General features: G+C 42.2%; 1 protein-coding gene across 1 annotated transcript in view; it reads left to right on the top strand.

Annotated features, from left to right (window-relative positions):
- The window catches only part of card11 (caspase recruitment domain family, member 11), a 217,199-nt gene that overhangs the window by 183,511 nt on the left and 9,219 nt on the right, over nt 1-24,469 (top strand). The window contains exons 14-22 of the mRNA XM_084329390.1: nt 3,129-3,163; nt 6,358-6,481; nt 7,067-7,268; nt 9,736-9,862; nt 11,639-11,882; nt 13,054-13,138; nt 14,313-14,408; nt 15,998-16,115; nt 18,737-18,919. Coding sequence (XP_084185516.1) covers nt 3,129-3,163; nt 6,358-6,481; nt 7,067-7,268; nt 9,736-9,862; nt 11,639-11,882; nt 13,054-13,138; nt 14,313-14,408; nt 15,998-16,115; nt 18,737-18,919 — 1,214 coding nt within the window. The remainder of the gene's footprint in view (nt 1-3,128; nt 3,164-6,357; nt 6,482-7,066; nt 7,269-9,735; nt 9,863-11,638; nt 11,883-13,053; nt 13,139-14,312; nt 14,409-15,997; nt 16,116-18,736; nt 18,920-24,469) is intronic.

Below are 24,469 nucleotides of genomic sequence, written 5' to 3'. Positions count from 1 at the left end.
AGGTAGAGTTCTCTGAGTCTGAGCGAGTGCTGCTCTCGACCTGCTGCTGCGCAGCTCTCTGCTTCTGCTCGCAGATTCAGCTCTGGTCCACTGTTTGTTGTGATGAGTCTGATGACGTAGCAGGGGGTGACAGGCACGTTGCCAGATCGGTTGGTTTTCCACATAATTTTGCAGCCTGTTTACAGTGTGTTTTAACTGGATTTACGGCTGAAATGCATATGAAATTTGGCACATCTTTGAACGCAGTTATAACAGAGTGCTGAGAATGAACGCACTTTTGAACTCCGTTACACAGCGCTGAGAATGAACGCGTTCTCAATTACGTTCATTTAGCGGATATACAGTACGTTCAGTTCACGTTCGCCCCCCATAATACGAACGCGTTCATGAACGATCGTTCATTGAACGCGTTCAGGTACATCACTGGTCATGAGTCATTGTGGAAAAAAATAAAAATTGCGCGAATTGATTGATTAATTGCAATTTTTTTAAATGTTTACCTACTTTCTATAGAAGCAGCTGGGAGGTGCGCTGTTTTAAGTGAGCGTGGACTATTGAATTGATTGATTGATTGATTGATTGCTAATTTTATTACTGTCCACCTTGTTTCCAACTGGTTAAGTTTAGGCACTCTTTCGAAGTCGCTCCCTTTCGAAGTTGGTTAAGGTTAGAGTTTGTCTTTAGAGCAGAGCGATAGACCACCAGCCCTGATTCCAAACTCTAACCTTAACCAACTTCGAAAGAGAGCAACTTCGAAAGAGTGCCTAAACTTAACCAGTTGGAAACAAGGCGGACAGTAATAAAATTAGCAATCAATCAATCATTCAATTCAATAATCCACGCTCACTTAAAACAGCGCACCTCCCAGCTGCTTCTATAGAAAGTAGATAAAAAAAATTAAAAAAAAAAACTCTTGGCAAACAATAATTTCTTTTGTTGTTTTACCTACTTTCTAATATAGAAGCATCTAAGAATGAAGTTCTATAGAAAGTAGGTTAAAAAAGAAAAGAAAAGTTGGATGTGTTAGTTTGTTGGATGTCTAGTTGAAAGACAGTTGGATGTCTTAGTTTGTTGGATGTCTAGTTGAAAGACAGTTGGATGTCTTAGTTTGTTGGATGTCTAGTTGAAAGACAGTTGGATGTCTTAGTTTGTTGGATGTCTTAGTTGAGAGACAGTTGGATGTCTTAGTTTGTTGGATGTCTTACTGAGAACAGTTGGATGCACTTCCGAGCTGCTTCCACATGGAGGCAACTTCTCCCCTTTTTTTTTGGGAACTACTTTTTCTGGCGGATGGTTTTTTCAATAAATCTTCAATTAATGTGTGTTTATTGTATAGCAATAAGGTTGGATGAATGCGCCAGTTGTATAATTAAGCATTACATCACGCGCAGGAGTGGGTTGTGACAATTAGACCATGCCTAGGGGTGGTCGTTAGGCCAGAGGCGCAGCCGAGGGTTGTTAGACCCCCCTAGGCATGGTCTAATTGTCACAACCCACAACCCACAACCCAAACTCTAACCTTAACCAAGCCGGCCGTGTTTTCCTTTTTACCTTGAATGCCCATCATCCACTTCAATGTTAGTGTTAATATCGCCTAATCTATGTTTTAAATTGTGTCTAATCTGCCAGTCGCTTATCAATGACTCATTTTCCAGTCAACATTGTCGAAGCGGATTGTTTTTTTATCGGTTCATTTCCGTTTTATAGCATCCTGAGATCAGATGGTATCCAAAAAGATTATTCCAATTCCTGATCGCCATTCCAAAAATCGATCCTTTTATTGATCCAATGCTACATACTGTAAACACATATTACACGCTGTTCTGATGCTCCACAATGAATCCGATCGCTCGGGGTACATGCGTGAGAAGTAAAATGTGGATTCCGGATATTTCTTTTCTCATCCATTTTCATTGAGTCCATTCCAAAAGGGTACATTACCATCTGGGAGACGATAGGGGACGCTTTTTTCACATCTGAGCTCCTGATGGGGCTGGTTTCCCAACGGTAGACTCGGTTGATGAAATATGAATTCAGATCGCTAATAAAAAAATAAAATGATATTTGTCATCGTGGGCATTTAGGGGGCGGGCTGATAACATGTGTTATGTCGTCCGTGGCATCCAAAGTGTTAAGAGTTTTTTTTTTTTTTTCTTTTTTTTTAAACCTACTTTCTATAGAAGCAGCTTGGAGGTGCGCTGTTTTAAGTGAGCGTGGGTTATTGAATTGATTGATTGATTGATTGCTAATTTAATTACTGACCGCCTTGTTTCCAACTGGTTACGTTTAGGCCCTCTTTCGAAGTTGGTTAAGGTTAGAGTTTGGAATCAGGGCTGGTGGTCTATCGCCCTGCTCTAAAGACAAACTCTAACCTTAACCAACTTCGAAAGATGGCCTAAACTTAACCAGTTGCAAACACGGCGGACAGTAATAAAATGAGCTGTTCCCAACTGGTTAAGTTTAGGCACTCTTTCGAAGTTGGTTAAGGTTAGAGTTTGGAATCAGGGCTGGTGGTCTATCGCCCTGCTCTAAAGACAAACTCTAACCTTAACCAACTTCGAAAGAGGGCCTAAACTTAACCAGTTGGAAACAAGGCTGCTTCTATAGAAAGTACTTAAAATTAAAATTAAAATAGCAATTAATCAATCAATCAATCAATTTGCACGGTTTTTATTTTGTTCCACAATGACTCATGACCCATCAATTACATCATCCAACATTGTTTAAGCAACTAAGACATTCGCCGTGACAGAATAATTTTTCATTTAGTCTTTATGACCCTATCACCATTATCCTTTCGTAATGTTTCCTGTCCGGCTTGTCCGCCATCTTGCTTTCATCCCTAAAACCACGAACGGCGCATTGATAGTAAGGCGGTTGTGGGCGGGTCCTGGGACCAAGAGAGTTGGGTTATGAAAAATACCCACGTGTAAGTTGACTTTTTCAGCCAATCAGAATCGAGAAATTTGCATGCCGTTGTATAAAAGCCATTACACCACGTGCAGTCGTGGGTTGTGAGAATTAGACCATGCCTAGGGGGGTCTAACGACCACCCCTAGGCATGGTCTAATTCTCACAACCCACTCCTGCGCGTGATGTAATGCTTTATTATGTTTGGTATGTTTCAGCCTCTCTGACTTTGACAGTGATAACATGGAGTTCGGTAAAGTATACTCTTACCTTATCGTAGCTTTGCTTAGCTTAGTTCACCTTACCTGACCTTAGCTTAGTTTTACCTTACCTTACACTACCTTACCTTGCCTTACGTTAGGGACTGTGTGTTATTTATGGGGGGAGGGCTGACTTAAAAAATATATATATTTAACTATTGTTCAGAGACTCCAGTATTTACCACAAACATGTGTAAAAAGGCACTTTTAAAGCTATAAATATCACCCCATTACATGCAGAAATCGACACCAACCAATTTAGAGTGCACAGCTGCACATAACAAAACCATGTGTCACACCTTGCACCATTTCAACAAATTATTGAGGAGTGGGGTTAATCCAAAAAAGGGAGTAGGGAGTTTATATTATATTCAATATAAAAGTGAAATGGCTACAAAACATGGTGTTCCCAGCGTGAAATATCTATCGACCGTTGTTTTTGTGGTTGGGTGGTCTCTCTCCCTCCCGCAGCATCCACCTACTGTACTGAGCTGTGCATAACGTAGTTGACAACTTTGAGACATTTGTGTGGATGCTGATTGGCCAAGACTTGACCTCCCACCTCATCAATACTCATTGCCAAAATGAAGGACAAACGGGGAGTTTGGAGGGGCCGTTGTCTTTTGTGCGATTGCGATGAATGCGAGCCGGGTGGAATTCCTATTTACCATAGGAATCAGCCCTCATGTAATATACCGTTGGCTCCAGAATTTCATTGGCTACAAAGGTGGTCAATCATTTTGCCATCACTTGTCCGAATGGCTTGTCAAATGACGCTCATCGGGTGTTTCGTCTTGTAACTCGAGACTGGACGCACGCATGAGGTTGTGCACCTGGAGCACCTCACTGTCCTGCAGAGCAGCAGCAGCTACACCTACAATGTCTGCTTCCCACCATTTCGATTTTGACGATCACATGTATTTGGGAACTTTATTATTAATAAACAAACAAACACAACCTAACAGTAGCTTTGTCCCTGCAGCTCTCTCCTTAGTCGTTAAAAACATTATTGATGTCCCTCCCCCATTTTGGCCACTCCCTCAATTTCATAAATAACGCACAGTCCCTTACCTTACCTTACCTTACCTTACCTTAGCTTAGCTTAGCTTTCCTTATCTTACTTACCTTAGTGTAGGGGAGATAGGGGTTGGTTGTCACACTTTTTACTCTAGTGTGAATTGCTCATTGTTAAAACATCTTTCAATAGTCATTCAATTGAGGCTTAAGACGTTGGCTTGAAATGTGTATCCCTCTCATTTTCCAACATATTGGGAGAACGTTTCCATACAAACCAAACAAAAACAATCATCTTCATCTGATGAAGACTCCTCCTGTCTCTTTCTTTTCTGTTTCTTGTTCTTGCTGGCTGCCTTTTCCAGCTGGGGTGGAGTGCACTGGGATGTACTAGGCTTGGCAGGTGGTCTAGGCTGGGATGTACTAGGCTTGGCAGGTGGTCTAGGCTGGGATGTAATAGGCTTGGCAGGTGGTCTAGGCTGGGATGTACAGTACTAGGCTTGGTAGGTGTCATGGTTTTTTCCTTATTTCACCTTTCTGTGAGGGACAGCTGTCTATTTTTGCTTTATTTCACCTCTCTGTGAGGGATAGCTGTCAATCCCTGTTCCCTGTGGTTAATTGCCTCATGGATCGGCAGGTGTGTGGGCTTGATTGCACCTGATGCAGTGCAGCTGTGCCTATGGCCATGTGGAGTCTATTTAAGTTTGGAGATCGCAGTGTCAACTGCTTTTTCATTTCCTAGTGTTGGCTGTCCTTTTGGTCACGCTCATTATATTGAAGTGTAGTCTGATCTCTGATTCAGAATTGAGCTTTATGGTAGTCATTCTTATTTTAGGCTACTCACGTGATTCTACACATAAACTCCCTTAGTGGAGGTTTATTGTTTAACTTTTTCCAATATAAACTCCTTTATTAGGAAGTGTCCTTGTGGCTTATTTACTTTTATACTATACCTCTTTATTGAGAGTAGTCCTGTTTTTTGGGACTTGATTTATTTTCTTAATTACTCACTTTGAGATTTCCACCTGTAAAGGTTGTTTTCTGTTGTTTAATTTTTTCCCTCCTAAAATATCTGCGTAAGCAGTCTAGTGGTTGACCGTTTCACGGATAACTTTAAGAGTCCCTGTTATCTGCTCATGACCCACACACACACACACACACACACACACACACACACACACACACACACACACACACACACACACACACACACACACACACACACACACACACACACACACACACACACACACACACACAGCCCTCACAGTAGGTGGTCTAGGCTGGGATGTACTAGGCTTGGTAGGTGGGCTGGGGTGCATTGGGCTCTGCTCGGTCTGTCCTCAGCTCATCCATCACCTCCTCCAAGTTGGTGAAGAAATGGCCCATGTTGTGCTCATTAAAAGCACTGGCATGTGCTTGTCACATGTGACAACCAACCCGAAAAAGAATGTGACGACGAACCGCAACAGGAATGTCTTTCTAGTATCAAGGCTAACAACCATCTAAAAATGAGTTAGTTAGCCAACAACAATCTAAACTATAGCTTTCCCTTCACAGTTTTTAAGGGGAATAATTGTTTCATTATAAACCCATTGTGTAAAAGCCTAGAAGAAAAATACTGAGGAGCAGAATATTTACAATTTCATATGAAAAACACAAAAAGTCCTCTCACCTCAAGTTCAGCTGTCTTACTCCAAAGAAGACTATGTAGGTGAACTCTGACCCCAATTCTGGAAATGTCCATACCAAAATATGGGAGACAGCACTTTTTGGTGGTGAAATATAATGAATGTGACAACCAACCCGTGTGGCAACCAACCCTGTTCTCCCCTACCTTACCTTACCTTACCTTACCTTACCTTACCTTACCTTACCTTACCTTACTGTACCTTACCTTACCTTACCTTACCTTACCTTACCTTACCTTACCTTACCTTACCTTACCTTACCTTACTGTACCTTACCTTACCTTATCTTTGCTTAGCTTTCCTTACCTTACCTTACCTTAGCCTACCTTAATTTTTATTTTCTCTCTCTCTCTCTCTCTCTCTCTCTCTCTCTCTCTCTCTCTCTCTCTCTCTCTCTCTCTCTCTCTCTCTCTCTCTCTCTCTCTCTCTCTCTCTCTCTCTCTCTCTCTCTCTCTCTCTCTCTCTCTCTCTCTCTCTCTCAGAGGATGAGGTACAGTGTGGTCCTCCCTCTGTCCACTCATCCTCATCCTCCCATCAGTCGGAGGGGATGGACTACTACGACCAGGAGCAGGTCAACAACATCTTTAGGAAGCTCTCTTTTGAGAGGTACACACACACACATACACACACACACACACACACACACACACACACACACACACACACACACACACACACACACACACACACACGCCTACACACACACACACACACACACCACACACACACACACACACACACCTACACACACACACACACACCTACACACACACACACACACACACACACACACTCAGAGACACACACACACACATGCATACACACACACTCAGAGACACAGACATACACGCATGCACGCACACGCACACACACACACACACACACTCAGAGAAACAGACACAGCGACACACACACAAACACACACATGCATACACGCAGAGCTTCTTCAGAAGTATAACGAGTTTGTATTTGTGTTTATGTGTGTGTACATGTGTGTGTTTGCATGTGTGCACATGTCTGTGTGCGTACGTGTGTGTGTCTGTGTGTCTGTGTGTGTACGTGTGCGCGTGTCTGTGTGTGTACGTGTCTGTGTGTGTATGTGTGCGTGTGCCTGTGTGTGTACGTGTGCGTGTGTCTGTGTTTCTGTGTGTGTACGTGTGTCTGTGTGTGTACGTGTGTGTGTGCGTGCAGGCCGTTTCGTCCGTCCCTCTCGTCCCTCTCCAGTATCAGCTCGTCTCTGAAGCCGGTTCAGGAACTGTTGTTGTCAGGAGACCACCTGCTGAAGGACATCGCCCTGGTGGGCGGGAACGAGAGCGGAATCTTCATCTCGTCCATCCAGTCAGGGTCCAGCGCGGAGAAGGCGGGGCTACGAGAGGGGCACCACCTCCTATTGGTAAGTAACACTATGATGTCACACTCATTGGGTTTTAGGTTTAGCACGTAACAAGTCAGGATTTAAAGGCTTAGGGCTAGATCCACAAAGAATGGATTGCACGGTGCTAGTTGCACCCTACTTACAATTCATTATGAATTGAAAATGGGGGACCCTGGTGTAAACAAGATGAAAGACTTTCTCTGGTCTGCATCCCTTAACAATTGTGTGTATTGAGCCGTACTGTATTGTACCTATTCTGCAATCTGTTAATAAAATGTTCATTCAATCAATCTGCGCGGTAATGAATTGTAAGTAAGGGTGCAACTAGCACCGTGCAATCCATTCTTTGTGGATCTAGCCCTGAGTCTGTGCTAACCGAATATAGAAGCCATGTTCGCTGTATTTTGGGGGTAAACAATATATTTTACCTGTATTTGTCCCAGTGGTGTCATTTCAGTAAAAGCCAAGGTGTATTCTAAGGCGGGAGGGTGGGGGGTGAAGGGGGGGTTTCCCCCCTCTTGGTAGATTTTTTTGGTCAAATCAGTTGTGCAATAGTCACTTTTGGTGAGTTGTTTCTATACAATTCACTTATATGACATTTAGGTATGACACAGGACTACAAAAGCATTTAGTATAGAAATGTGCACTGTCAACAGACTAAAGCAGGGAACCACAATATTTTGCATACAAATTATGCTGAGCAGAATGTAATATCATAACTGTCTATTATTTTTCTTGCAATTGAGCCAATTTTCCTTAGGTACAGTTTTGAGGTGTGTGTTCAACAGAATGTAGTATCAAAAACATGTTCACAAAAAGTATGGGTTACTGAATGCTGAACTGCACTTATATAATCACTAAGCCATTGTAAGACCATACCTGTGTCCCTGTATCAAGTCTTGTCTCTGCTGCCTAAAAAACGTCCATACTGTATGTCCATTTTCCTTTTTTTTTTTAGCATATTTGAGATAATTGACAATATCAAAACATGCTATAGGCTGTACCGAATCTATCATTGCATTGCACATGTCCAGAGTTAATTATATTGATTTGTTACATTGTTTACACTGCTTTTTTATTCTATTTTATTTGTACTTCTCCACTGTACTATAATTATGTCACCTGTACCATGTCTTATACTACCTGTACCCCCCCCCCCCCTCCCCATGCTGCTATGATGCCTGCATTTCCCCAAGGGGATCAATAAAGGAATATCGTATCTTATCTTATTCATCATAGCTTAAAATGACAAGAACAGCTACAGTAGCTAAGTTAATAATATGCTCAAGTCACCAACAGTGTTTATGAGCGTTTGAAAAGCAAAGTGCATATTTTTAACAAAATGAAGCAATGAGACTAGACGATTGCATGTTAGTGTGAAAAACATGATAATTGAGTGTCCCTGTCCTTTACAGTTAGCTAGCTAGGATAACTGAAAATAACGTGAGACCTAGCTAGATAGCTAATGTTAGCTGGAGAGTTTTAACTATCTCACACATTAATTAAGGCTATACCATTACTAAATAAACAGTAGCTTTTATGCTCTACTTACCACTGTATTTCTTTCTTTTATCCTCAATCTTTTTTCTGCTCCAGATGGATAAGTCTTCTTCATTTTGCTTGTTTATTATACATAGGTCCTAAGTTATTGCTGGCTCAACGTCATTTTCATGCGAAGATATATATATTTTTCAAACACAAGTGTCATGGGGCCCCTAAGGGGGTTTTCTACTGTCGTTTCATTGCATATCATCCATTTGAATTGCTGTCGCTTTTGTTCAGTACAGTCATTATGTCAGCCCTTGGGGGGGTCCCTACTGGCGGGGGCTCCAGGCTGCTGCCTGTCGTCTTCACAGCGGGTAATGTAGCCTTTTTAGTAAGAAGGCCAAAATACGGGAAATTTACAGGAAAATATTGAAACGGGAGGACGGTGGGAAAAGGGTCAAATAAGGGAGAATCCCGGGAAAAACGGGAGGGATGACAGTTATGCTCATATCTGCTTATTTTCCCAACAACGTGAACAGCACAAATCACATTTTCAATTCTGATTTGAGCCACTTTCATATGTGGTCCTAAATCAGATCCAGGTTTTTTGCAATGCACCTCAGTCTGAACAGTCAGAACTTTTATTATCTTTGTTATTGTTCATTTGCGCATGCAGGTCAGTTCAGGAGTGTGACCAGTTCACACTGGAATCTGATATTGGCTACATTTAAAAATAAATACATATAATGTGAACAGCCAAACAAAAAAATCTGATCTGAGCAATACATCTGAATTTAAGGTTTGCAGTGTGAACATTAACAGTCCCTTAATTCAGCCATTGAAACATCAAGTAAACCATCAGTATCGTGCAGAAACCTTGTGTGAGAAAACGTTGCAGGAACCCTTTAGATTGAGGCTCAAGATCAAGACAATAGAGGAAGTGCACAGCATCCTATGCCTTAACCATTTGATTTGCCTTTGAATGTGATTGGTGGGCCAGCTGGAGGGGTGCATACGTGGGGAGAACCAAAAGATCTCGCTGGATACCAGCACTCAGGAGGAAGCCCATTGGACGCTGCAATATTGCTCTGGACCAGTTCAGCTGCACTATCGAGCCAACTATGACGGTGATTCAAATGTCCAACACTGTACAATGTCGTGTACAACGATACTTACGTTTTTTAGGTGATTTGACAAAGTTGTTGTAGAGTTGTGATATGCCATTTTCTTCTGGCATATCTGGCACTCAGCTTTTTGGGCATTGTCTTTGCATATTTTAAAGTGTAACCACACGTCTGATGACTTCTTCGTCGACATGTCTGCTGCACATGTCCTTGTTGTTTTCAACACAGATAATCTCCACGTGCTTGTTGTAGAGAGGTGGAGTCGAGGCGCCGCTTACTTTCGTTTCATTGGATGATGCAAGATTTTGGAGGCAAAAAAAAAAAATAAAAAAAAAAAAAAAATTTATTATATTTTTTTGTAACTTCGATATTTTTTTTTTATGTTCGAAGCTTGTGCCATCGAACGAAGCTTCGAAGCTTTGAAGTATTTAAGACAGCCCTAGCTTCAACACAAGTCTTTGTTTCCCTATATGTTAAGCTCATAGGGATGTAATGATAACACACATTTTTAGATTGAGGTTTCGATTCGATTTTCAATTCCTTATGTGTTAATGAGATGAACCTTTTCAGGCTATTTTGCTCATGATTAATGATTGGAGGAGGGCTTAAAACTTCAATATTCATTATTTCACAAGGAAAAAGATATACCAAAGTTCATAAACATGATAATGTGTTTGTATGTTTTCTCCTGAACCTCCTAAATCATCTTGCGACCCTCATTTGCATAAATAATAGGGCAAAAACACAGGTGAAAAGACAATAAAAACAAAGAGAGATACAATTTTAAACAGTTACACACGGGTAGGGAGGTTTGTGATCATGTTTTTAAATGATCCATAGGATAGTGGCGTATTGATTTTTAGTGTGAGTTGAAGATCATTCCAGGAAGCTGGCACATTAAAACAAAAGGCAGACTTACCAAGTTCCAACTGAACTCGTGGGACCAGGGACGTGCACAGGACTTTAGAGGGGCAGGTGCTCAAAGGCTGAAAAGGGCACTATACCTGTGTGCGTTTTAACCAAGCGCGCATAGTGTGCAAGCCCGATTTTTAAGGGCCATTTTCGGGTGGGGGGGCCCCCTTTTTATGCTTTTTGGGGGGTTTTGGTGATCAAATATTGAATATTGAACTATAATAATCAGTGCAGGAGCTCACTTATCCTTGAAAGACACTTTTATCACTGACTTAAAAGGCCCATACATCTCCATAAATGTTCAGGGGGGAGGGAATAAGTGCTTACCCTACAGACCCCAAGAGGTGCTGTATATTCTGTATTGTTTAATATAAATGCATTTTTTATTCCAATCCCGATTTGTATTTGAGATTCCCAAATCCCATCGGACTTGACTTCTTCGTGTCCCTCAGTGAGTGTAATACCAGCATTCAACTGTATGCGCCACAGCGGTTTCTATCATCATTTATCTATCATTACACCTTAAGTGTAAGCCAATAGTTTGAGGTTTGAGCCTCTCTGATAGAGAGGCTCTCTGATAGAGAAGACCAACCCACCTTAACATACAGGATGCAACAATGAGTGGCGTGACTATCACCAGTAATGAATCTAAGAGCAGAATGATAATAATAATATACTTTATTTGTATAGCACCTTTCATACAAGAATTGCAACCCAAAGTGCTTCACAGCATCAACATATTATGTGCATAAAATATAAAAAATAAAGTCTTTCTTCCCTGTTAGATGATCATAAAGAAAACACATTTGAAAACACACCGTCATGCGCCTATTATCTTGTGTTAATCTACATCTTTGTGCGCTCCAGCCTACCGGCGGCTCCAGAGGGACCTGGCAGATGGGACGCTGGCGTCCGGCGACTCCTTCTATATCCGGGTCAACCTCAATATTTCTGACCAGACGGACAGCTGCTCTCTGAGCGTGCTCTGTGACGAGGTGGTCCACGTCTTGGACACCAGGCACCAGGGCCGCTGCGACTGGCTGTGCTCCCGCGTCGACCCGTTCACTGGCGCAGACCTGGCCGACCGCGGCACCGTACCCAGCAACTCAAGGTGGGCCTAGTTTTTATTCACCTGGGAATGGTTCAATGAAGAGACAGCCACATACTTTCACACGTGGGAGCTGCCCAGAACCACCACATCCTTCTGTCGAAAGCCTCTGAGACATTCTACTGAAGCACTCTGGGAGTTAAAAGTCATTATCATTTTAATCATCTGAAATGAAAAAAATCAAAATAAAATTAAAAAACTCTACCCCTAACTAACCTTACTGTCCTAATATACTAACCTACACTGTAGCACTCAACACTTTGATGAACATTGTTACTCAGCTGATTTTTGTGAGTGAGACTGACAATCAAAAGCATCTAATTACTAAATATTGCAAATCAGATTCCTTTTTTTAGGAGCTTTTTAGCAATGATGTTACATTTTGAAAAGCCTGTTTACTATTTGGTTTGACTTTTCGCTTAAGTGTGTTGCTCAATTGTGCATTAATAAGATGGTGTGTGTGTGTGTGTGTGTGTGTGTGTGTGTGTGTGTGTGTGTGTGTGTGTGTGTGTGTGTGTGTGTGTGTGTGTGTGTGTGTGTGTGTGTGTGTGTGTGTGTGTGTGTGTGTGTGTGTGTGTGTGTGTGTGTGTGTGTGTGTGTGTGTGTGTGTGTGTGTGTGTGTGTGTGTGTGTGTGTGTGTGTGTGTGTGTGTGTGTGTGTGTGTGTGTGTGTGTGTGTGTGTGTGTGTGTGTGTGTGTGTGTGTGTGTGTGTGTGTGTGTGTGTGTGTGTGTGTGTGTGTGTGTGTGTGTGTGTGTGTGTGTGTGTGTGTGTGTGTGTGTGTGTGTGTGTGTGTGTGTGTGTGTGTGTGTGTGTGTGTGTGTGTGTGTGTGTGTGTGTTTGTTTGTTTGTTTGTTTGTTTGTTTGTTTGTTTGTTTGTTTGTTTGTTTGTTTGTTTGTTTGTTTGTTTGTTTGTTTGTTTGTTTGTTTGTTTGTTTGTTTGTTTGTTTGTTTGTTTGTTTGTTTGTTTGTTTGTTTGTTTGTTTGTTTGTTTGTTTGTTTGTTTGTTTGTTTGTTTGTTTGTTTGTTTGTTTGTTTGTTTGTTTGTTTGTTTGTTTGTTTGTTTGTTTGTTTGTTTGTTTGTTTGTTTGTTTGTTTGTTTGTTTGTTTGTTTGTTTGTTTGTTTGTTTGTTTGTTTGTTTGTTTGTTTGTTTGTTTGTTTGTGTGTGTGTGTAGGGCCCGGAAGTTGCTCCTGGTGAAGATTCAGAAGTTAGTGTGTCGGGGGGGGAGAGAGGAGAGTGAGAACCACAGGAACTTCAGGGTCAGTCAAGATTTATCAAACTGCACTCAACTGCTGTGGTTCTCAATGTGGGGTCCAGGGACCCCAAGGGGTCCTTGGGGGGGTTCCAGAGGGTCCCCTGAGAATTGAGTAACAGTTCATTTCACTATTTCATTCACTAGAAGTGAGAGAATATAAGAGATTATTCTGATTATAGGTTTCTCTTTCTCCACTGCTAAATCCTCAACTACAGCTCAGGGCAGCTCTGGCTGCAATTGTAGCTTACCACCACCGGTATGACTGTGTATGAACGAATAATGGACTCTGTGAAGCGCTCTGGGTGTCATGAAGAGCGCTATATAAATCCAAGCCATTATTATTATTATTACATGAAACAGTTATGGAATTCTGGATTAAATGGTCTAAAGGGTTTAAACAAGGCTAAATGAGAGCAACACGGCATGCGGAACAACAATCGTTTTATCTCCATTATCTTGTTTTCATGATTGTGGGAAGTCAAAATTGTAATTGAAATTGAAACCTGATTAATCGCCCAGCCCTATTTTTTTATCCACTTTTTCTCCCCATTTTCTATTTTTCTCCCATCCCAATTTCGTATTTCCAATTCTTCCCTCCCCTGTCTTGAACGTTGCTAGACTATGCCTCCCACTGGTCGGCTGTAGTGAGGATAGAAGCCTTGCATCACGTGTCCCCTCCGGTACACGAGGAGGCAGCCTGTCGCATCTTTTCACCGCAGTGGCGAGGAGTAACGCGTGGGATGCTCACGCTGCCCCCGATACTTCCTGTTTCCGCCGCACTGGTAGCAATGCCAAGAGCTGGGCTCGATACCAGCATCTCCTGCGTTAGTGGCGAGCGCCTTGCCCACTGCACCACTCAGCCGCCTATCGCCCAGCCCTATGAAGTATGAACTTGAGTGTGATGTTGCTTTTATATAAAGGTTTTACAATATTGCTATTATCACGTGACTTGATTCAGCTCTGCCAACAAATATAGGTGTTGTGTGGGTATAGATGAGGGGTTGCTACTGTTGGGCTCAGGCTCTGTCAAGAGAGGTCTGTGGAAATTCACCCTATAATAAGTTACAGGCTCCTTTGCCTAGAGGTCGCTGTTTGACGGCATTACAGGTTCTATCTTTAAATGATTAACTGGCTGTGTGTGTGTGCTGGTGTGTTGGTCTGTGTGTTTGTCTGTGCAGAACTCCTTACAGCCAGAGGAGGCCAGCCCCTCCCCTGACCCCAGAGCCAGCCCCCGCATGTCTAGAGCCAGCACCTTCATCACGCAGATACTGCAGGTGTTGTAATACAAATACACACACACACACGCACACACACAGACATACACGCACACGCGCACACACACTTGCGTGTGTGTGTGTGTGTGTGTGTGTGTGTGTGTGTGTGTGTGTGTGAATGTAATATTTGTGTGTAGTTTGTGAGCAGGGTGCATAATATAATGGATCCATGTGTTTGTGTGTAGTTTGTGTGCAGGGTGGATACTATAATGTTTGTGTGTGTAGTTTGTGAGCCGGGCTGATAATATAATGTGTATGTGTGTGTGTAGTTTGTGAGCAGAGTGGATACTATAATGTATCTACTGTATGTGTTTGTGTGTATTTTGTGAGCATGGCTGATAATATAATGTATCTGTGTGTTTGTGTGTGTAGTTTGTGAGCAGGGCTGATAATAGAATGTTTGTGTGTGTAGTTTGTGAGCAGGGCTGATAATAGAATGTTTGTGTGTGTAGTTTGTGAGCAGGGCTGATAATATAATTTGTGTGTGTGTAGTTTATGAGCAGGGCTGATAACATAATGTGTGTGTATGTAGTTTATGAGCAGGGCTAATAACATAATGTTTGTGTATGTAGTTTATGAGCAGGGCTGATAATATAATGTTTGTGTATGTAGTTTATGAGCAGGGCTGATAACATAATGTTTGTGTATGTAGTTTATGAGCAGGGCTGATAACATAATGTTTGTGTATGTAGTGTATGAGCAGGGCTGATAACATAATGTTTGTGTATGTAGTTTATGAGCAGGGCTGATAACATAATGTGTGTGTATGGGCGGCTAGGTGGTGTAGTGGGCAAGGCACTCGCCACCAGTGTGGAGACGCTAGGATTCGCGTGTTCGAATCCAGCTCTCCACATTGTTTTCAGTTTAGCTGGTCGTCCGCAGTAATACACATTGGCCGTATTACGGGGAGGGAAAACTGAAGGGTGGGGATCGAACGTTGTGAACAAGCGACTCCTACAAGTCGGTTGGTGCGCCTGCGCAGTAGAATCAGGAAGTGTCGGGGGCAGCGTGAGCCTCCCACGCGTTACTCCTCGACACTGAGAGATCGAGCTGCGCAGGTGAAAAGATGCGACTGCTGTTACCTCAAGTACCGGAGGGGACTTGTGCTATGTATGACTTAGTCCACATTGCAGCCGGCTTGTGGGAGGCAAGAAACAGCGTTCGTGACAGGGGAGGGTTGAATTGGATGATACGAAATTGGGATGGGAGAAAATATAGAAAAATGGGAGAAAAAGTGGATAAAAAAAAACATAATGTGTGTGTATGTAGTTTATGAGCAGGGCTAATAACATAATGTTTGTGTATGTAGTTTATGAGCAGGGCTGATAATATAATGTTTGTGTATGTAGTTTATGAGCAGGGCTGATAATATAATGTTTGTGTATGTAGTTTATGAGCAGGGCTGATAACATAATGTTTGTGTATGTAGTTTATGAGCAGGGCTGATAATATAATGTTTGTGTATGTAGTTTATGAGCAGGGCTGATAACATAATGTTTGTGTATGTAGTTTATGAGCAGGGTGGATAACATAATGTTTGTGTCTGTAGTTTATGAGCAGGGCTGATAATATAATGTTTGTGTCTGTAGTTTATGAGCAGGGTGGATAACAAGTATAAACGTATGAACAGCAACGAGCGAGTGCGGATCGTCACCTCGGCGAACACATCTCTACCCAGACAAGGCATTGAGGCTCGGAGACCAGAGGGTGAGTTCCATTGTTTCTCACCCTCAAGGGGGTCGCAGGAAGATACAACATCTTGTTTATAATTCTTGGTTTAGACTTTCTTCTTGTGAAATAAAGAATATAGTCCTCCAATCATGAATCAAGTAGCAGGGCTTTTTGTGTCAAAGTTCACCATTCTGTCTGATGCTGGACTATGTAGGGGGTCTGCAAACAAGTATCCCTCTTTTAGAGCTGTGCCCGAAGCCTGTTTTTTTTTTAATCATGCAAAAAGTGTGCTCCTAGGCACCAATGCAAGAGGCTGCGGTCTCGACTCCCGGAGTCAGCATTGCCTCTGGCTTTGGCTGATCGCTATACTAACCCGTTTGGCTGGGTTAGGGGGAGGGAAGTTACGGGTGGGAATCTGGCGTTGTGGACAGCGACACCTACAGGTCAGGTCTGGGCGCTTGCTCAGCGGAGGCAGGACTTGATGAAGGCAGCGTGACCTTCACCAATAAGAGTCCTCGCTGCCAGGTGAAAAAAGAGGCACTGGCTGTCGCCGCGCGTGTCGGAGGAATCGTGCGGAGGACTTCAGGTTTCCCTTGTACCGACCAGTTGGAGAACATGCGCACAACAAACAGGTAGGGGAGGGGGGAATTGGCACAACGACTAAATTGGGACGGGGAGAAAACTGAGAAAAATCTGAGAAAGAGAGGATAAAAAAAATAAAAAAAAATAAAAGTGTGCTCCTAAATACTTTTTTTCTCGTTCAGTACTGTCGAGTCTTGACTTTAGGCACATAGTGCAGATTCACGCATAACGTAGCTCATATGCGCATATTGCTGCAGTTAGTTACTGGTCACGGGAGGCTTCAATATAATTTGGATGGTAATCCATTTTGTGAATACATTTGTTGAAACAACATCTTTGTTGGCCGATGGCTCCTGCTATCTTAACATTAGCAAGCTAAAGGGCTGGGAAGTTCAGCATCACTGCATACACTTGGTTTAATCCAAACGTCCATTCGAAAACATTGTATTATGAAATAAGACGGGTGAGTGTGAGTCAGTCAACTCTTTTTCGCATGATTGATTAATTTCCTGATAATGTATGACGGTGACGACGGTGACCCCTCCTCATCCCGACTAGACTGTTGTTGTCCTGTGTTCGTGCGTGACTTTCAAATTATTGTAAACACAACATAGTACTGTGATATTCTGATATATATCACATTCTGATATATATTTTTCATATAAAATTATTATTATAATTCTTTTTACAATAAAAATAAAAATTCAAAAAAGCGGAGGTTCGAACCCATTCATTAAGATTCGAACGCCAACATAACGAACAAAGGTCCGAACGTTCAAACGTTTGGGCTCAGCCCTACCCTCTTTAGGGTTCTTGAACCAAAAAGGTTGAAAGTTACTGCTTTAACAAACACACACACTACTTTAACCTCTTAAGCCCGATCAGCCCGGTACCGGTATGAGATTTATTTCATGATTTCATCAATAGATCAATACAGTCCGTATTAAGTAATGTTGCGTTTCTTTTTCAAATGTAGCCAAGAGTAAAGACCGTAACCCTATCCAAACAGCAGTCAATGTGTATATTTTCAGCACCACGTTTGTTTATCTATGATTAGTATTATTAGCTAAATATAAGCTTGTAAAAATATCTGCACATTGCACCGGAAAACAGACGATTTAGACGCGAGAAGAAGCACTCATGAAATCGTAGTCCTAAGAAAGAGCAGACCCACGGCATTCAATGGACATCGACATTTCATAAAATAAAACTACACTACCCAGCTCATACCATATATTGTTTCTTTACCTTTCTGTGAATGTCTAGAAAAAAACTGCGTCGCAATCCGGCCAAAAATGGCGGAGCTATGGACACTATACAAAAGTAACTGTACTTACAGTATATTTCATTCACGGTCTTTGCTGCCCTGTAACGGGCACCTGGTGGTACTAAATCCAGATTTAACTCTGCCATTGGAAAGAGGAGATTTGGCCCGATCCATAGATGTATGACTTGGCCATAATAAGGTAATTTATAGGCCTGATATTCTATATTCTATATTAATTTCCAATTGCACGTGTCTGGATGGCAAGATTCAGTACTGTATCTACAAAAACCCCTGTAAATCATTTGCCCTTTGTTAATTTTAAATGTTTCACTTTTGGTCAATGTTAGCATGGTGTTATTCACCGTCAAAGATGGAAAATATATATGGCTAGGGCTTAAGAGGTTAACAAACACAAACGCAAACACACACACAGACACACACAGAAAGAAGGGCATCACGCATATTGAACATTTGAACCCACATGGGAATATCTCTCTCTCTCTCTCTCTCTCTCTCTCTCTCTCTCTCTCTCTCTCTCTCTCTCTCTCTCTCTCTCTCTCTCTCTCTCTCCATCCATCTCTCTCACTATGTCTATGTGTGCCATGTGTGGCTCTGTGTGTATCTGTGTGTATTCATATGCATACTTCCCTGCATGCATAATATACACATGTGTGTGTGTTATTGTGTGTGTGTGTTATGTGTGTGTGTGTGTGTGTGTGTGTGTGTGTGTGTGTGTGTGTGTGTGTGTGTGTGTGTGTGTGTGTGTGTGTGTGTGTGTGTGTGTGTGTGTTATTGTGTCTGTGTCCAGACACTGCAGACCCAGACAGCGAGCTGAGTGGGAGTCTGAGTTTGATTCCCTACAGCCCCGTCACCCCCCAGAAGACCCAGAGGAGACGACCCGTCCTATTCACCCCCACCGCCCTGGCCAAGACCGTCATCCAGAAGATGCTCAACATGGGAGGAGCCATGGACTTCAACATCTGCAAACCGGGTCAGTTGTAAATGAAGGGATGAGCATGCATGTATGGCTTGGCCCCTGGAAAGGTTCATAGCACATAGTAGCACACAATATGTGACACATCATTAACACATCCTGTTCAACATGTGCTTCCTGAGAGTATGTGTGTGTGTGTGTGTGTGTGTGTGTGTGTGTGTGTGTGTGTGTGTGTGTGTGTGTGTGTGTGTGTGTGTGTGTGTGTGTGTGTGTGTGTGTGTGTGTGTGTGTGTGTGTGTGTGTGTGTGTGTGTGTGTGTGTGTGTGTGTGTGTGTGTGTGTGTGTGTGTGTGTGTGTGTGTGTGTGTGCGTGCGTGCGTGCGTGCGTGCGTGCGTGCGTGCGTGCGTGCGTGCGTGCGTGCGTGCGTGCGTGCGTGCGTGCGTGCGTGCGTGCGTGCGTGTATGCCCTGTTTGTCTGGAGGATCAAATCAGAAACCTGTGAGAAGAGGCGAAGCGAGAGAGAAAGGAGAGCTGAGGACAACATAATCAGAGAGAGAGGAGGAGCTATAGCAGATAATGAGGGAGGGATGAGAGAGGGAGATAAAGAAGGTTTTACTGGGATCCAGGTCAGGTATTGTCCTACATTGTGGTGTAAATGTTAGACTGTAACCAGAGAGCGGGAGGGAGGGAGGGAGGGATGGAGGGAGGGGGTGAGAGAGAGGAATAGGTATAGGGCAGAGAGGGGGGCAGAGAGAGAGAGAGAGAGGGAGGAAGAGGTAGAGGGGGAAAGGGAGAGAGCAGGGGAGAGAGAGGGAGATAGAGGGAGAGATAGAGGGAAAAAAATAGCAGGAGAGAGGAGAGAGGGATAGATAAATAGAATAGAATATAAATATTTTATTCATACTTTATTCACTTCATTCCGAGGGCAATTTGGTACTACAAATCACTCACAGTAAACCGTAAACATTTAGGGAGACAAAAACAAAAAGTCGCGAATACGAATAAAAATAAGCCTAACATTTAGGGAGACAAAAACAAAAAGTCGCGAATACGAATAAAAATAAGCCTAAGAATTAAATATGGTCCGGGATATACATTTCCTATGTTACATTCTAATATAAAATATACTAATATAAAAGGTCCTATGTTACATTCTAATATAAAATATACAGTAAAAATATCCAGAATACAGTAAGTCTAAAAGTAAAAGTCCAGGGCCCTCATTCATCAACGTGTTCTACGCACAGATCTGTGCTTACCCTGTGCGTACGATCATTTCTAAGCAAAGAGTGGGATTCATCAATTTCAACTTGAACTTGACTTCGTGCTTACATCTACGCACAGTTCAGACCTGGCGTACCTAGCGCCCAGTGGTAGAATATATTATTACAACAAGGAAATGAGCTTCTGTGCATAATAACACTGGCACGTTCTGTACGAACCGTAGTTCATTATAGTTCATTGTAAAATAGCAACAGTAGTGTAATTATGGTCAAAACCCTATAAATAGCATTTGGAATAATAGATCTTTCTCTCAGAATGAATGCAGCATGGTTTATATAGCGTTATCGGAATATACGGGGTGTAGGCTACTGACTGACTGCGCTCCGCGTAGCTTGATTGATTGATTGATTGAAAAGTTTATTAACAGATTGCAGAATGGGTACAGTACAGTACAGCTCAGTACATACAATTGTTAATTGGGGATGCAGACCAACTTTCGTCTTGTTTACATCAGGGTCCCCCATTTTCAATTCATCATAAATCATAAAGCTCAACTCGTTATTATTCTGCGCAGACCGCAGAAACACGGGAACGTTTTGATTATATTTAAAAGGCTTTACGTTAAACGAAACAAGTGGAACTTCGAAGCTGTAAGCAGAATACAAGTCATATGAATATAGTGTTCTTCCCCCTTTTTACTGTATAAGAAAGAATAGAAAACGCATTGCAATGACACTATAGTGGACAGACTATGTATATGATGGGATTCAAGTTCGCGTTTTTGTTGCTCATAGGCATGCTGTCAGAGTATGATATCTTAATCAAACATTCTAGAACATTTGTCGTCACAGATCATGTCCTAATAGAACATAGGCTATGGCATGGATCGTGATATTGTGTGGACTGTTATTATTACTGTACACCGGTACCACCCATTGTGACAAGAGCCTTGTGAGTCCCGCACACAAACATGATGGAATTCAAGTTCATGTATTGAAAGGCAGGCTATCATACATGCAGTGAGATTCATTGTTCTTGTATATGCTCTCGTATTATATTGTTTATATAGGCTACCCAATACTGACATCAAAATAGATTGTAGTATGCCTCTAGAAATCATATGCAGCAGGTAGAAAATTTACGGGAGATCCATCGCGATTTGGAATAAAATTGAGGAGAACTTTAATCCCTGGGGTATTAATCAAACAACACGGGAAAAGGCAGTCATATTCCAGCGCGGTCTTTATTAGCCGACAACAAAATAGATGCATCTAAAAATCATATAGCCAATCGAACACAACTAATAAAGGCATTCATATTACAGCACGGTTATAATGACACACAACCAACGCCAAACAGTGGTCAACGAACGGTCTTTATTAGTATTTTGAGCTGTCCAGGCAGAATTGCAGCAATGGTCTTAGGGAGCCGTTGATATCTGACATCACCGTTTACGAGTCCGCCTTTTATTTATCCCACAATACGCGATAGTGTCTTCTTGGTTCGACAGCAGTGAACAATCTTCGTGGAGTTTCTCAGGGTTCCGCTCGGGTCCGTCCATTATTTCACATCCCATGGGGGGTGTTTCCTCATTTTCATGACCATATATGGATAATCATGCACGAGCATTGACGGTAGAACAAAGTGGTATTCATCAACACGGAGGACCATAGAGCCTGCGTACGCACATGTGATGAATGCCGACTTCCCTGTGCGTACGCTAGTTCTACATTCCGTGCTTACGTGTGGAAGTAGGTCAAGTTCTACGTCCACGTTGATGAATGAGGGCCCGGGGCCCTCATTCATCAACCTGACTTACGCACAGATTTGTGCTTACCCTGTGCGTACGATCATTTCTAAGCAAAGAGTGGGATTCATCAATTTCAACTTGAACTTGACTCCGTGCTTACGTGTACGCACAGGTCAGGGCCCTATTCCCCGTACCTGGTTCAACTAAGTCGATCAAGAGTCCCATTATCCAGATTCAGTTAACCCGATGTTTGAAGCCGGGATTTTCCTGTTCCTCGAAGGTGGATTCAGTCTCGTTAACTCAAACCAGACTTGAGACCCAGGATAAGTGCGCGCGGCTGCTTCAGTTGAAAAGCCATCACGTATCGATAGCAGAAATCCTGATTTTCTAACGGCATTGATTGATTAATTGATTTAAAACTTTATTAACAGGTTGCAGTACGGCTCAATCGCCTCGCCGACAAGTTAAATGCGTTATCTATAGGCTAATTTTAAGTCCCTCATTACCCCAATCAATCAGATTATATTTCTTTAAACTTGCCTGCTGGCAGTAGGTTTATGGAATGGATAATCAAATGAGATCTTGCTAGCGAAAATAATTAGTTAAACTGTTATGCAGAATAAGGATACGGCTCTCTTACCCATTGATTGATGTATGGTGGATCTTTTACTTATCTACACTGTGGTGTAATGGTTTCTGCTTTTGACTTTCACACAGGCGGCCCGGGTTCGAATCCCACTTCTCCTAGTCTTTTCCTTCTTTTTGCAATGTAGGAATAATTCAATTTGGTGCACGTTGAGAGCTATATAAAGAATGACATCCTCAATGCATGTAGATTTATAATATTTTAACTTAAAACTAGGCTACTTTTGCGTATAATCATTAATATTATATTCCAAAAAAATTATATTGGGAACGCAGGGTTTCGAACACCGGTCGCCCGGTTGCCAGGATTCAGCACTAGCCGCTGCGCCACTGTGCCAGACGTGATATACTCATTGTTTATGCATTAATGGACGAGAGACCCGTGTTTAGAATATTTTTCTTACCAAAAAATGAAGTTTTATCTCTTTATTCTCAAATGCATTAATGTGACGTCAACGGCTCATTCAATTTCTCAAATCCGTCAAACAGTGCATCTCATCAGACATTTTAATCCCAGTTACAATATCACACAAAAACCACAATCCCCGCATAGACACTTCAATTTTATGCTTGAATGAAACACAATCCGGCGCTCCGTTAAGCAAATCTACAGCGGAGATTAATATATGAAACTAATCAGAGCCAAACGGCCGATAGGTTTCATTCATTAAAAATATCCCCGCGGGATTCACATTTGCAATGAGCCGTTATTAAAATAACCACATGCAGCGTGTATCGCGACTCCGAGCGCCGTATATGACGTGCATTATTTTATTTAGGACAAAGTAAATCTATAGGCTCAATATGATTTATTATCAGCATTTAGTTCTATTATTATACATTTCAAAAGCCCCCTCTAGGAAAACGAAGCACAGAAACGTAATTCAGAATGGTATAATGCAGATCCTAGACTGTGAGAATCATTTCAGGAAACAAGCTGTCACTTCTTTGCGGGGGCGTGGCCATGGTTCATCCGGCTAACTGAACTTAAGCCTGCTCTCGACCAGGCTCAAACTTTTTGATCTGTTGTCATGGTGATTTAGACAATCCAGCTTCGGGGAATGGGAAGGTCCGGCTTAAGTCAGACTTGACCGAAAGTTATCCGGCTAACTCAGTTATCCAGGTACGGGGAACGGGGCCCTGGGCCCCGTTCCCCGTACCTGGTTCAACTAAGTCGATCAAGATGTCATTATCCAGATTCAGTTAACCCGATGTTTGAAGCCGGGATTTTCCTGTTCCTCGAAGGTGGATTCAGTCTCGTTAACTCGATTCAGACTTGAGACCCAGGCTAAATGCGCGCGGCCGCTTCAGTTGAAAAGTCAGCACGTATCGATGGCAGAGATCCTGATTCTCTAACGGCATTGATTGATTAATTGATTTCAAACTTTTTTGACAGATTGCAATACGGCTCAATCGCCTCGCCGACAAGTTAAATGTTAGGCTAATTTTAAGTCCCTCATTACCTCAATCAATCAGATTATATTTCTTTAAACTTGCCTGCTGGATTGAATAATCAAATGAGATCTTGCTAGCGAAAATAATTAGTTAAACTGTTATACAGAATTACGATACGGCTCTCTTACCCATTGATTGATGTGTGGTCGATCTTTTACTTATCTCCACTGTGGTCTAACGGGTTGTTCTTTTGACTTTCACGCAGACGACCGGGGTTCGAAACCCTAGTCTTTTCCTTCTTTTTGCAATATAGGAATAATTCAATTTGGTGCACGTTGAGAGCTATATAAAGAATGACATCCTCAATGCATGTAGATTTATAATATTTTAACTTAAAACCAGGCTACTTTGGCGTATAATCATTAATATTATATTCAAAAAAATTATATTGGAAACACTGGGTTTCGAACACCGGTCGCTGGGTTGGCAGGCTTGAGCACTACCGCTGAGCCACTGTGCCAGATGGGATAAATTCATTGTTTATACATTAATGAACGAGAGACCCGTGTTTAGAATATTCTTTATTTTGAATGA

This window comes from Notolepis coatsorum (genome assembly GCF_963971535.1).
Source record: "Notolepis coatsorum genome assembly, chromosome: 14".
Taxonomy (NCBI): Eukaryota; Metazoa; Chordata; class Actinopteri; order Aulopiformes; family Paralepididae; genus Notolepis; species Notolepis coatsorum.
This window is presented reverse-complemented; position numbering and strand designations above follow the sequence as displayed.